Source organism: Leopardus geoffroyi, chromosome A2 (genome assembly GCF_018350155.1).
Source record: "Leopardus geoffroyi isolate Oge1 chromosome A2, O.geoffroyi_Oge1_pat1.0, whole genome shotgun sequence".
Lineage (NCBI taxonomy): Eukaryota > Metazoa > Chordata > Mammalia > Carnivora > Felidae > Leopardus > Leopardus geoffroyi.
The window spans coordinates 149,433,225-149,446,436 of NC_059331.1; the positions used below are offsets into that span (position 1 = coordinate 149,433,225).

Sequence of the window (13,212 nt, forward strand, 5' to 3'; positions counted from 1 at the left end):
CCGTGTCTTATTTTCGCACTTTATTTATTTTTTAAACCACTTGTGTTTAAATTACAATTTTGCTCATAGACATCCCTTTCCACAACCCCGCCCCAGTAAAATACACGCCCCTACGTACACATTTTGGCATCGTTAGATACATTTGATTAAAAAGCTGATAAAATTCTAAAAACAAGGACACTGAAAAAAAAAAAAAAAAGAATCCCACCAGATCAGAACAGATACAAATCAGACAGTCCTTAGGAGACTTGATCAAGTTACCACTGGTTTAGTTTCCCTGTGTTCCCAGGAACCGCGGAAGAAAACTACAATTCCCAGAATGCTTAGAACGCGTGCGCGGCCTGGAAACTTGCTGCCTCAGTCCCGCCTCCTTATTCCAGTGATTGGACTGTCCCGTTGCGCGTCTCTGAACTTCTCTTTTTCCATTGGTGGACTCCCCAGCGAGGTCAATTACAGAGCCTACGTTCGTTTTGGACCTTCTAGCTTACCGGCTCTCCCCCTCCCCGCCCGGTACCAAGATGGCGGCAGAAGCAGCTGGTGGGAAATACAGAAGCACTGTCAGCAAAAGCAAAGACCCCTCGGGGCTGCTCATCTCTGTGATCAGGTGAGGGAGGCAGGAGGCAGGGTCAGGGGACAGGGGGCAGCGGGCAGCGGCTCGACCTCCGCTTTGGAAGGGAGAAGGGTTAGGTGGGTTCCACCCTGCCGACCCCTCCCCTTTCCTCCTTGCCTCCCCCAACCCCTCCCAAGGACCCCCAAGTCCCCCCTTTTTCTCTGGGGTTGGGCTAGAGGGAGGAACCCCGCCTCGCTGTCTTTTCTTTAGGGCCAGAGCTTTCCATTAGGGTCCCCGGGCCCTAAAGGCACGCTGTTTGGGGGCTTGGTAGAGAAAGCCAGGTGTATTCATTTATTCATACAGCGTTTATTTATGGATTGCCTTCAGCCGCGCTCACTAGGGAAGGCTTCTTGTTTCCTGGATTTCTGGGTGGAAGGCCCTGAAGTCCGGGGACTACTGTCACGAGTTGCAGATTGTGTTCTCACACTTCGGACACCTCCAACCACCTGTGAATGGCCACAGCTTCAAATACAAGAGCCTGTAATGAGCTGGTAGAAGGGCCGTGGGTTTGAAGGCACACATCCGTTTTCAATTTTTTTCTGCCTTCCTATCACGGTCTAGTCCTTCAAAACCAAACCAAACAAATTTCGAGTTATCTGCCATTCTCCCAGAATATGTATGGTGGGAGTGGGATTGGTGGGGCTCCTGTTTTAAAAATGTGATCTAGATTGAGGATAGGGGAATCCTTTCAAACACCATTAAGCATGATACAGGGAGTGATTAAAACAACCTGAATAAAATGTATTTAACACGTTTTTACTTTGTTGACCTTTGAATTTAAACTCAGGTATTTTTCATAAAATGCCCCCCCCCCCCCTTCCCCCTCTCCTCTATCCCTCTACCTATGCTAAACTTTTGGTTGAGTTCTAGGAGGGCTCCTGGAATGTCCTGTTGATCTTTTTAAAACCCAGGGTCAGTAGTACCTGGTAGTTCCTAAGGGCTTGAAGGTATGCATAGATTGAATTTAAAAAAAAAATTTTTTTTTAACGTTTATTTATTTTTGAGACAGAGACAGAGCATGAACGGGGGAGGGGCAGAGAGAGAGGGAGACACAGAATGGGAAGCAGGCTCCAGGCTCTGAGCCATCAGCCCAGAGCCCGACGCGGGGCTCGAACTCACAGACTGTGAGATCATGACCTGAGCTGAAGTCGGATGCTCAACCGACTGACCCACCCAGGCGCCCCATAGATTGAATTTTAAAACAGTCTCCCACTCATGGACTGATAAAGACCCTTCTCATGGGTGTTATTTTGGGGCCTCTAATTTCATATCATGGTATATTGAATCATTATTACTAAGTTTTTTGGTTGATTTTTTTCTTTTTAATTAAGATTTTTTAATTAAGATGATAATTCTCTGTATGGAAATACTTAATAAACCTGGCAGGCCATACAAAGGGAATGCGGGTCTAGTGTGGACCCACATTCTTGCTGTGACAGTATAGATAGTGTAGATGTTTCATGATACTAAAACTCCAACTAGAGTGTTGGTAGTGGCCCATCTTAATCTCCTGTAGAATTATAATGCATGAATTTATTTGGGTTCTTTTTTGAGCTTCTTTTTTCTGCCTTGTAGTCAACATTCATTTAAACTGTGCATTTAATGCTAGTTTGTAGTATGATGCCTGGTCCTTAATACATACTTAGTAAATATAAAAATATATGTTAAATGAGGGAATGCCCTGAGTTTTGCGAAGATGAATTAGACATGACGTTATCCTGGAGAGTGTCGCTCACTTGAGGGGTAAAATACGGAATTAAAAACTATGACATAAGAGTGGGAGAGACAGAGACAGGTGAAATATGAGAATCCAAGAGGAGTGGTGAAGTAGAGTGTGGATTAGGGAAGGGAACAGCTGTATATAAATGTACCATTTCAACTGTGTACTTATGATTCTGTAGGCTTTACCACTTCTGCTGTGTATCAATTTTCTTAAATGCCAATTACATTCACTCTAAATGCCCTACATTTGAAAACATGAAAACCAAACTAAAGTTTATTTATTTATTTTTTTAGTGATGCTGGTTCAGAAACACTGCCTTTGGTTGACTGTTCCTTTGCTCTTCAGGGGGACTTTGCCGCTGGATGGTGTGGAATATGATTTTGTGGCTGTTCGTCCATCTTTTCCACCCATCTATATTACCTTCACATTATCACCATGATTTAGGGCAATGCATTTTTTGTGCTGACTTCTGTTGTGTGTTAATATTTGTCATTTTTCTTCCTTATCCTTGACCACCTCCGACCACTTGAATGACCCTTTTCTTTTTTTTAAAAAATTTTTTTTTTCAACGTTTATTTATTTTTGGGACAGAGAGAGACAGAGCATGAACGGGGGAGGGGCAGAGAGAGAGGGAGACACAGAATCGGAAACAGGCTCCAGGCTCTGAGCCATCAGCCCAGAGCCCGACGCGGGGCTCGAACTCACGGACCGCGAGATCATGACCTGGCTGAAGTCGGACGCTTAACCGACTGCGCCACCCAGGCGCCCCTAGAATGACCCTTTTCAAACATCTGTTGACTAGCAGGGTATAACAGAGTGTCCAGACCTATTATCCTGGGCAAGTTTTTTTTTTTAATTTATTTTAGAGAGAGAGAATAAGCTGGGGGGAAGGGACGGAGGGAGGGAGGGCGGGGGGATCATCTTAGGCTCCACGCTCAGCGTGGAGCCCAATACTGGGCTCAATCCCATGACCCTGGGATCATGGCCTGAGCCGAAATCAACAGTCGGACACTCACTGACTAGGCCATCCAGGTGCCCCTCTGGGCAAGTTTAGTAAGGATTCGAGCTCATGGTTACATAGGACCTTATTTATGACTGGATATTGTTGGTTCTGGAGTGTTAATGTTTGTATTTCAATATTTCTTTGAGTCATAGGAACATTGTGGGGTTGAAGCGAAAGTGTTGCTAGCTCTCCCTCCTTGTTGTTATGTCCCTGATGTGCTTTTGAACATAACACAGTGGTTTAAATTTCATAAAAACAGTGGCAGTTAATGAGAGGAGGATGGTAGTAACTTCGGTGCTTAGGTGGGGAGTAGCGGGGGAGAGTACTTCAGCAGAGAATAGAATGGGGAACGTTGTTGGTAAGACAGTAGATCTTAAAAGTTTCCATTACAAGAAATTGTCACTGGGCAAGGTGGATGGATGTTAACTAAGCTTATTGTAATCATTTTGCAGTATGCACAATATATTAAGCCATGTTGTACAGCTTAAAGGACTGCAGTGTAATATGTCAATTACATCTTGCTAAAACGGGAAAAACCGGGAATGTATATTTCTTGTTAGTAAACTCTTTTCTCACTCTGAAGTTGCTGCTTTGTCTGTTCAGTTTGTATTCTTTTGATACCCTTCTTGCAACATTGTATTCGTGATTAAAAAAAATTTTTTTAATGTTTATTTTTGAAGGACAGAGAGAGAGAAGGAGCACGTGAGCGAGCATGAGCCACCATGAGCGGGGGAGGGGCAGAGAAAGGGAGACAGAAGCTGAAGCAGACTCCAGGCTCTGAGCTGTCAGCACAGAGCCCGATGTGGGGCTCGACCCCAGGAGCAGTGAAATCATGACCTGAGCTGAAGTTGGATGCTTGACGGACTGAGCCACCCAGAAGCCTCTGTCTTCATGATTCTTAATTTCTCATGTAAAACTTTTGAGGATTGCCTCCTCTTCTCCTTAACTTCTTTTCAGTTTCTCTTTCAAATAAATACCAAAGCTTTCTTGAACCCATTTTAGGCTCATGTTTGTAAAGTCTCAGCATCCTTGAAGATCTATCTGATACGTGCCAGTTCTCTTTCATGTTCCCTTGGACCTATCATTTTATCACCAAAGAAATGATTTGTCAGTGATAGTCCTTTGAAAAATTTGATTAGTTGGGCTTTATTTCTCTTGATTTCTCTTTTTATGTCACTGAGCAGTTTTTTTTTTTTTTTTTGAATAGTGAGTGTTAAAAATTCTCCATCAGTTCTTTTGTTCAGATGTGTAAAAAAGTTATTTGTATTTCTTATTGGGCATTAGCATAACATATATATTTAATGCTCTCTCTATGAGTTGGAACAGCATAAGGAAACTACAGGTGGGTAAGTGTTTGACCTAAAGATACAGTAGATATAGACATAGGGAGTGGCCAAATCTCATCACTGTTTCCTGCTGTGGTACCAACTAGTTAAATAACTATTTTGCTAGTGTGATCCACCACCACTTTAAAGCATTTGAAAAACAAAATAGCTTCAAGAAGTATAGTGTAGTTGTAATGAAAATGTTATGTTTGGTAGGTGGTTATTTAAGAACCTTGAGACTCGTAAAATGCAATTCTTAGCATTTTAAAAAAAAGTACTGGGGAAAAAGATTTCAGGTCAATCAGAGGTTTCAAAGGGTGGGCTCCTGGGGTATTGCTGGGTCCTCAGGCTGGGAAGTGGGGCTTTGATGAGGAGACAGACAGTGCTTGGGACTGAGTCTGTCGGAGGCCACTCCTCTAACTGCAGCTTTTGGCTTAAAGTCTTGCCACTGGCCCTTTGAGATGGAACTAATTGCGTGGACAGAATCGTGATTACCTGCTGATGTAAATTTGGACAGTTTTACATGTGTGTGTGCACACACAGCATTTTCCTACTTTTTTATTGATTCCTACCCCCTAACCTCTTGTTTGGTGTGATGTCGAAACAGGCAGCCTTTCTAAATGAGAAGCAGAATGGCATTTTGGAGATGCTATTTTATTTTTGTGAGTTCTTGTCAGATTTTTAATTGGGAAATGTGTCTACCGCTTACTGTTAGGTGATTTGCTTTCCAATTAAATGTTGACTCACTTCTCCTTGCAAGTTGGCCTTTAATAGACCATTTAATTGGGAAGCCAAACTTTGGCTGTGGCTTGAGGTGACCTTACCGGAACCTCAGAGCGGAGCTTTTGTAGACAGACTCTGGCTACAGATGTCAAGGAGGTTTGAAGGCAGTTGAAGGCCCACGGTGTCACCAACTTTCATGTCTTCACAGAAGGTGGGATTTCAAAAACTTGGGAAATCCTTTATTGTAGACACCTGTTAAATTCCCTTCCTCCTCAGAGAGTGTTTTTGGTCAGCCCCGTACGTAATTCAAAGCCCGCTTTGTTGAAGGGGTCCGGGCTCTGATCCGAGCTTTGAACAAACAGCTTTGAGGTCCATGGCACGGTCTGTGGCAGAAGGGAACGTGGTCACTGTGTTCAGAGCGGAGGCCTGGAAGTTGTGCTAAGTGGTTAGCGCTGTTTGCGGTGGCCCCTCCTCTCTTCATCTGAGCCAGGCTCATTGTGGTTTTTAAGGTTCCCCACTCTCTCTGCATCCTGGGGCGTCTTGGCCCTAGCAATGTGGTACCGTTTAAACATCACTGCTAGGCTCTCTCGAGACTAAACACTTTTTTCTCGATGTCCTGCCACATCCGACAGCATATGTGGATATGAGGCAAAATAATCCTCCCCCCCCCCCCCGCTTATTTTTTTCTGTGAAACATGAAGAATTAATATCTTGGGAACCCATGTCTTAGTTTCCAACCTCATGTGTCGTTTTTAACACGGGGATTTCCTGAAGGCCTTGAGGCAGAGAGGGGTATGTAATGTTGGGTGCTGGGTCAGGTTTTTTCCAAGCCACTACTTAGAGTAGATAGGTGCGGTCAGTTTTTGGTGGGAGTTGAGGTGTAGTTAGTAGGGAGAGAGAGAGAGAGAGAGGAGAGGGAGAGGGAGAGCGAGATCTGGTGAGAAACTTGATTGTAATGTTTGCCAGATCGCAACCGGGATAGGATGTTAGTTTTCTGTCAGAAATCTCCTTCCCAGTTTGGTGTGAATGTAACCAAAAAACCTTCTGTAGCTGAGTTAAGATGGCAATTATTGACAATTTGGGAGTCAGCCAAAGAAGCTAGATTTCAGTATATGTACTCTTACGTGTACATATGAAATATATATAAGCAGACGTAAAACACAAAATATTTATTAGGTTAAGGACAGAAAGTTTATAAACGAGCAAATTGAAAAGCCTACGATCACTTTGTCTAGGTAACTCCTTTTGCCATTAACAAATTATATGATTTTCTGAAATCACAGGTATAATTTTCAAAATTCAGTTACATATTTAGAAAATGCAAATATTTCAAGAGGAACAAAATAAAAACCAAAGACTTTTCTCCCTGTTCATCTCTTCCCTGAAATATCTCTGTTAACTGTCGTTTAGTTCTTTGAGGAAAATAGAAACTGTATTTAAGTGTGTGTGAATGTATGATCTTTAAACAAGAATGTATATTCTTTAATATTTTTTCTTTTTTTAATGTTTATTTATTTTGAGAGAGAGCGAGCGAGTGAGCATGAGTGGGGGAGGGGCAGACAGAAGGGGAGAGAGAGGATTCTAAGGAGGCTTCGAGACAGCGTAGAGCCCCATGCAAGGCTTAACCTCATGAACCGTGAGATCATGACCTGAGCCGAAACCAAGAGTTGGATGCTTACCCGACTGAGTCACCCAGGTGCCCCATTTTTTAATATTTAATATGTTAATATATAATATTATTTATGAAATTATATGCACTTAAAGGAATATTCATGAAAATTATGTATTATATATTCTTTAAACAATTGGGGTCATACTATGTATATTTTTGAACCTTTGTTCGTTGGCTTATTTTTCTCTATTTTGGAGATCTCTTCTAGCAGCACATATTGATCTATTCGGTCTTGTCTTTTTTTTTTTTTTTTTAAAATTTTTTTTTAACGTCTATTTATTTTTGAGACAGAGAGAGACAGAGCATGAATGGGGGAGGGTCAGAGAGAGAGGGAGACACAGAATCTGAAACAGGCTCCAGGCTCTGAGTTGTCAGCACAGAGCCCGACGCGGGGCTCGAACTCACGGACTGAGAGATCATGACCTGAGCCGAAGTCGGACACCCAACCGACTGAGCCACCCAGGCGCCCCTGATCTATTCAGTCTTTTAAGTGACGATGTCGCGTTCTGTCATATGACACCCCATAATCTATTTAATTGGTGGTCTCTTTCCCACCCCTTTTGTAACACTTAAGTTTTTTTTTTTCCCCTTTTAGTCTTCTGTTAAAAATGCATTGCAGTGAGCATTCACATACCTCTGAGAGCCATATCCATGGTGTAAAATCATGGCAGTAGGAGAGGAATTGCTACATCTGAGTATATGCACATTTTGTATTTTGACACAGTCAAAATGTCCTCTGGGAAGATGGTAATTTACACCCCCACAAGTGGTGTGGTAGCGTACCTGTTTTCCCTGGCCCTGGCCAGGAACTGGATGTTTTTGATGACTGTCTTTCTTTATTAACTCTGTTATGAGTAAGAGGGTAGTATTTGTCTCACTGTCACGTAGTTGCATGTCATAGTTGGATGCATGTGGGTATACGTGTTTTGCAAATATTTTTTCCTGATCTTGTGTTGTCATTCTCTTGACATAGTCTTTCCCAGAGCAGAAGTTTGTAATTTTCACGAAGTCCAGCTCATCAGTGATTTCTGTCTTGGGTCATGTCTTTGGTGTTGTATCTAAAAAGTCTGTGCCGGGTGGCCTGGATGGCTCAGTTGGTTATGCGTTTGACTTGGCTTCAGCTCAGGTCATGATCTCACGGTTTGTGAGATCGAGCCCGGCTTTGGGCTTTGTGTTGACACTGTGGAGCCTGTTTGGGATTCTCTCTCTCCCTCTCTTTGCCTCTCTCCTGTGTGCATGTACGTGGGCTCTCTCAAATAAACTATAAGAGGTCTATGCCATACCCCAAATCATCTAAATTTTCTCCAATATTAACTTCTAGGGGTTTTATATTTTGTCTTAAATTTGGGACTGTTATCTGGTATGAGTTAAGTTTTGTGAAGGCTATTAAATCTGTGTCTAGATCTTTTTTTTTTTTTTTTTTTTTTTTGCACGTGGATGTCCAGCACCATTTGTTGGAAAGATGATCTTTTTTCTCCATTGTTGGACACATGTGGGATCGTGAACAACATTCCATGCCTTTTGTTCTCTTCTTGTGCACACTTGTCATTGTAGCTTTCCTCATTTTCCTTTATAAAAATTGCATCACAAAAGGTGGTAAAAAAAAAAAGAAAAGTCATAAAAAAAAATCCAACAATCTTCTTCCCAAATATTTTCTTTTTAAGGTTTGTGTGTGGATTCTGTTTAGGTACATACAGAGATTTAATACTTGTAATTATAACAAACTTAATTTTTTTTTAGCATAACAAAATTTTTTTGTATTGCTGTGTAGTCCTTGTAATTATACATTAAAAAATTTTTTTAAATGTCTATTTATTTTTGAAAGAGACAGAGTGTGAGCAGAGACAGAGAGAGAGGGAGACAGAATCTGAAGCAGGCTCCAGGCTCTGAGCTGTCAGCTCAGAGCCCCACGCAGGGCTCGAACCCACGAGCAGCAAGATCATGACCTGAACCGAAGTGGGATGTTCAACCGACTGAGCCACCCAGGCACCCCTGTAATTATACATTTTCTAAGTGGGGAAATCAAAAAATATGGAAAATTACAGAGAAGAAAAATATAAACTCATTCTCTTTACCCAGAATTAAAAATTATTAAGAAATTTGCTTCCAGTGTTTAAAAATTGTTATAAAAATAATACACATTCATATAAAGAGTTCAAGCACTGGAAATGCAGCAAGATGGAAGATGAAAAGTATTCCAAACTTTATCCTTTGTAAATTACTAACCATCATTGATATTAGTTGTACCTAATTGTAGACATTTCTCTCTGTGTGGGTATGAAATGTTGGGTGTATAGATAGAAATAATTTTTTAAATAGATATAGGATCTTTATATGCTGACTTGTATGCTCACTTTATTTGTCTCACTTTTTGAGGTATATATACATGTAGTAAAGTGTATACATATTAAGTATATGTCTTGATGAATTTTAACTTGTGTAACCACTACCCACATCAAGGTAGAGGTGAACATTTCCAGCATCCCTGTCCATTTCTTTCCAATTCGTATTTTGTGTGAGAGTATCCTGTTATTCCAGCACCATTTGTTAAAAAGATTATGCTTTCTTCACTGAATTTCTTTGCACCTCTGTCAAAAATCATTTGACCAGTGCGGGTCTCTTTCTTGATTATCTAGTCTGTTCCATTCATCTGTTTATCTTGATAACATTATTACACAGCAGCCCCACAGTCTTTTTTTTTTTTTTTTTTTTTTGAGAGAGAGAGTGCAAGCAGTGGAGAGGGGCAGAGAGAGAGAGAGAGAGAGAGAGAGAGAGAGAATCTTAAGCAGGCTTCATATTCAGTGCAGAGCCTGACACAGGGTTTGATCCCGTGAACTCTGGGAACATGACCTGAGCTAAAATCAAGAGTCAGCTGATAACAAACCAAGTCACCCAGGTGTCCCTACAAAGTCTTGATTGTTGCTTTTATAAGTCTTGTAGACAGTATATGTTCTCCAACTGTATTGTATTTCTTAAAAGTTTTTGTCACTATTCTAGGTCCACTTCTGTATCAATTTTATTTTTTATTTTTTTCCATATTAATCTTTGAATTAGCTAGTCAATTTCTACCATAAAACATGCTGGGATTTTGGCTGGGATTGCCTTGAATGTACAGATTAATGTGGGAGAATTGACAGCTGTGAGTTGTCTTATCCCTGAAGAGGTATATCTCTTTATTGAATTAATTTCAGCAGTTTTTAAATGGATTTCAGCGTGTAAGTGTTACATGTATTGTTGGTCAGATTTATCTTACAGGCCACTTCAGTGTTTTCACACCCAGTCTTTTTTTCTTGTTTTTTTTCTTTTCTTTCTTTTTTTTTTTTTTTTTTTTTTGGTATCGTTTCCATTATTGTGTCTTCAAGTTCATCTTTCCTACAATTTCCAATCTGTTGTTAATCCTATGTGATGTAATTTTTATTAGATTGTAGTTAGGGGCTCTAGAAGTTTGATTTGGGTTTTTTAAGAAAAAAAAAATCATTAATAGCTTTCCTTACATGTTCAGTCTTTCCTATAGCTTCTTGAACTATGGAAACAGGTATAATGGTTTTAATGCTCTTCTTTACTAATTTTGTCATCTGTGTCATTTTTGGGTTAGTTTCAGTTGATTATCTCCCCCCCCGTTTTACATTCTTTTATACCTTTTCTATACCTTTTGGATACTATATACTGTGATTTTTTACCTTTTTGGGTACTGGCAGTGGATGTCTTTGTTTTCCTGTAAATATTCCTGAATTTTGTTCTGGGATGTGGTTAGGTTGCTTGGAAACTGTGGTCCTTTCAGGTCTTATTTTAAGTTTTGCTCATTGGGAGCAGAGTAGCATTTGGTTTAGCGCCAATTTTGTCTCACTTCTGTTGCAGAATCCTTTTGAATACTCCACCCAGTGCTCTGTGAATCATGAGATTTTTCACTCTGGCTGTGTGTGATTTCAGATACTGTGTCCACTAATCCTTACTGGTGGTTCTGTTCCTGGCCTTGGGTTATTTCCTTTCATGCGTGTGCTGATGATGGTCAGCGGGAGCTTTAAGGGAGCCCTTCTCCACATCTCCAGAGTGCCCTGTGCAGTTCTCTTTCCTGTGTCACCAGCCCTGCAAACTCTTAACTGCCTTCATGTTTAAGGCTTCAAAATTGGGTTTTTTTGGTTGTTGTTGTTACCTTCAGATGCTAGGGTAAATTTAGTTCCTGTCATTTCATCTCGGCCAGAAGTGGAAGTCCATCACTTCCATCAGGGCTTACTATTTTGAAAAATATCTCTAAAGTTTGATTTTTCATCGGTCCCGATTTCATCAGCTGCATATGCCCAGAGAGGAAGAATAAGGTAATCAGATGTGCTGTCTGAAGGTATGGCAGGAGAGTGAGGTAGGTATCTCAGCCTTGATGGCCTGATTTTTGCAGTATTTTGCAGAGTGTTTAATTAAGCAGCTAAAAAGTTTCACTTCATATAATATTTTTCCAGGAACTTTGCCTTCAGAACTCCTAGAAATGCTTTAGAACTATTTTGCATCTGTTTATGTATTTGTTTTTGAGGGTATAGTTTTTTTTGTTTTGTTTAATGCCTGTGATAGTATTGTTTGTCGCAGCCTGAGCTCTCATAGAGCTGGTAATTGGTTTTCTTTGGGTGGCACAGCGTTTAAATTATTTTTGTTGGTGGTGGTTTTGTTTTGCTTTTTGCTTTTGCTTGCATTTGGAAGTTTGCAATCTGTGCTCGCATTTTTCAGTTTGCCCTGGTGGGGGCTGTTCTCTATCATCTTCTACTCTGCTCCTTACATTGTTAACTGCTTTTCAAGCCATGAAATGAGTTCTGCTCTTTTCAGTAGCCAGTCCTTTATGTGTTGGGAATTCGCCTTGAAAAACACAGGAACTACCATTTAACAGGGAGGTTCTTGTGACTATTTGACATGGTAGGCAAACAATGTTTTAAGTTCCTTAGGAGAACCTTTCCTGACGTTTATTGTTTTAAAAGTTTTTATATAGCCCTTGCAAAAAATAAAGTGGCACATACTTCAAAAACGTGTTTTTCCATTCAAAATTTGGTGCTATCATTGTGCTAAATATTATGGGAGGCGTCATTTTTATACTCAAAAATATCACTTGCGTGTTTTTAAAAATTCAGAATCCCCAAAAAAAAAAAAAAGTGCAGACTCAGTCACCACCTACCCACCTTGGCAGAACCTCCATTTTAGGATTAGCAGGTGTTTTGAATGCACATTGGGTAGCCTTTAGGATGTAATTTAGTTGGGGGAAATAAGGTAAACCAATTAGCATTAACTTTTTAAAGCGGAGACGATGGTATCTTGGCTATGTTTACAAAAATATTCTTAATTTAAGTAAAAGAACAATTGAACATGGAAAAAGACAGACAAAAGAAACACAGCCTTCTAACTGCCAGAGAGGAGGTGAGTGGGAGGATGGGTGAAGTAGGTGAAGGGGATTAAGAGTACATTTATTGGGGCGCCTGGGTGGCGCAGTCGGTTAAGCGTCCGACTTCAGCCAGGTCACGATCTCGCGGTCCGTGAGTTCGAGCCCCGCGTCAGGCTCTGGGCTGATGGCTCAGAGCCTGGAGCCTGTTTCTGAGTCTGTGTCTCCCTCTCTCTCTGCCCCTCCCCCGTTCATGCTCTGTCTCTCTCTGTCCCAAAAATAAATAAAAAAAACGTTGAAAAAAAAATTAAAAAAAAAAAAAAGAGTACATTTATTGTTATGAGCACGCAGTGATGGATAGACTTGTTGAATCGCTGTATGTACATCTGAAGCCAATATAACACTATATAAATTATACTGGAATTAAGACTCTTTCCTTTTAATTTTGAGAGATACATACTGAATATATACCAGTAAAAATATGGTGTCTAGTATTTGCTTCAAAATCATGGGGGTTGAGGGGCGAAGTTAGGGTATAACAAGATTGGGATGTGTTCACAGTTATTGAAGCTGGGTTATTTGAGGAGTCTCTTGGTTTTTGTACGTGTTTGAAAATTTCATGAAAATGTGTGGGTGTGTTTATATGTAGGTCCTGGGGAGAGGGAGGGAAGGGCATTACAAGAGTCTGTGGACAAATCTAAGAGATACTACATACTCTTCACGTCTCGTCCACCCAGCTTCTGCCCTCCCTCCCTCGCGCATGGACGTGTTAAAGTCTCTCGGATGTCTGTAGTTAAGAA

At 40.8% G+C, this 13,212-nt stretch overlaps 1 protein-coding gene across 4 annotated transcripts in view; it reads left to right on the forward strand.

The window, feature by feature from the left end:
• The first annotated feature begins 436 nt into the window (after positions 1–436).
• Positions 437–13,212, forward strand: part of EXOC4 (exocyst complex component 4) — a 766,053-nt gene continuing 753,277 nt past the window's right edge. For 3 of the 4 annotated variants that reach the window (XM_045495681.1, XM_045495683.1, XM_045495682.1), the window contains exon 1: positions 477–604. In XM_045495681.1, the coding sequence (XP_045351637.1) occupies positions 519–604 (86 nt within the window). In that variant the 5' untranslated portion in view covers positions 477–518. Of the gene's footprint in view, positions 605–13,212 lie in introns of all 4 variants that reach the window. The other variant, XM_045495680.1, reaches the window with a different exon arrangement.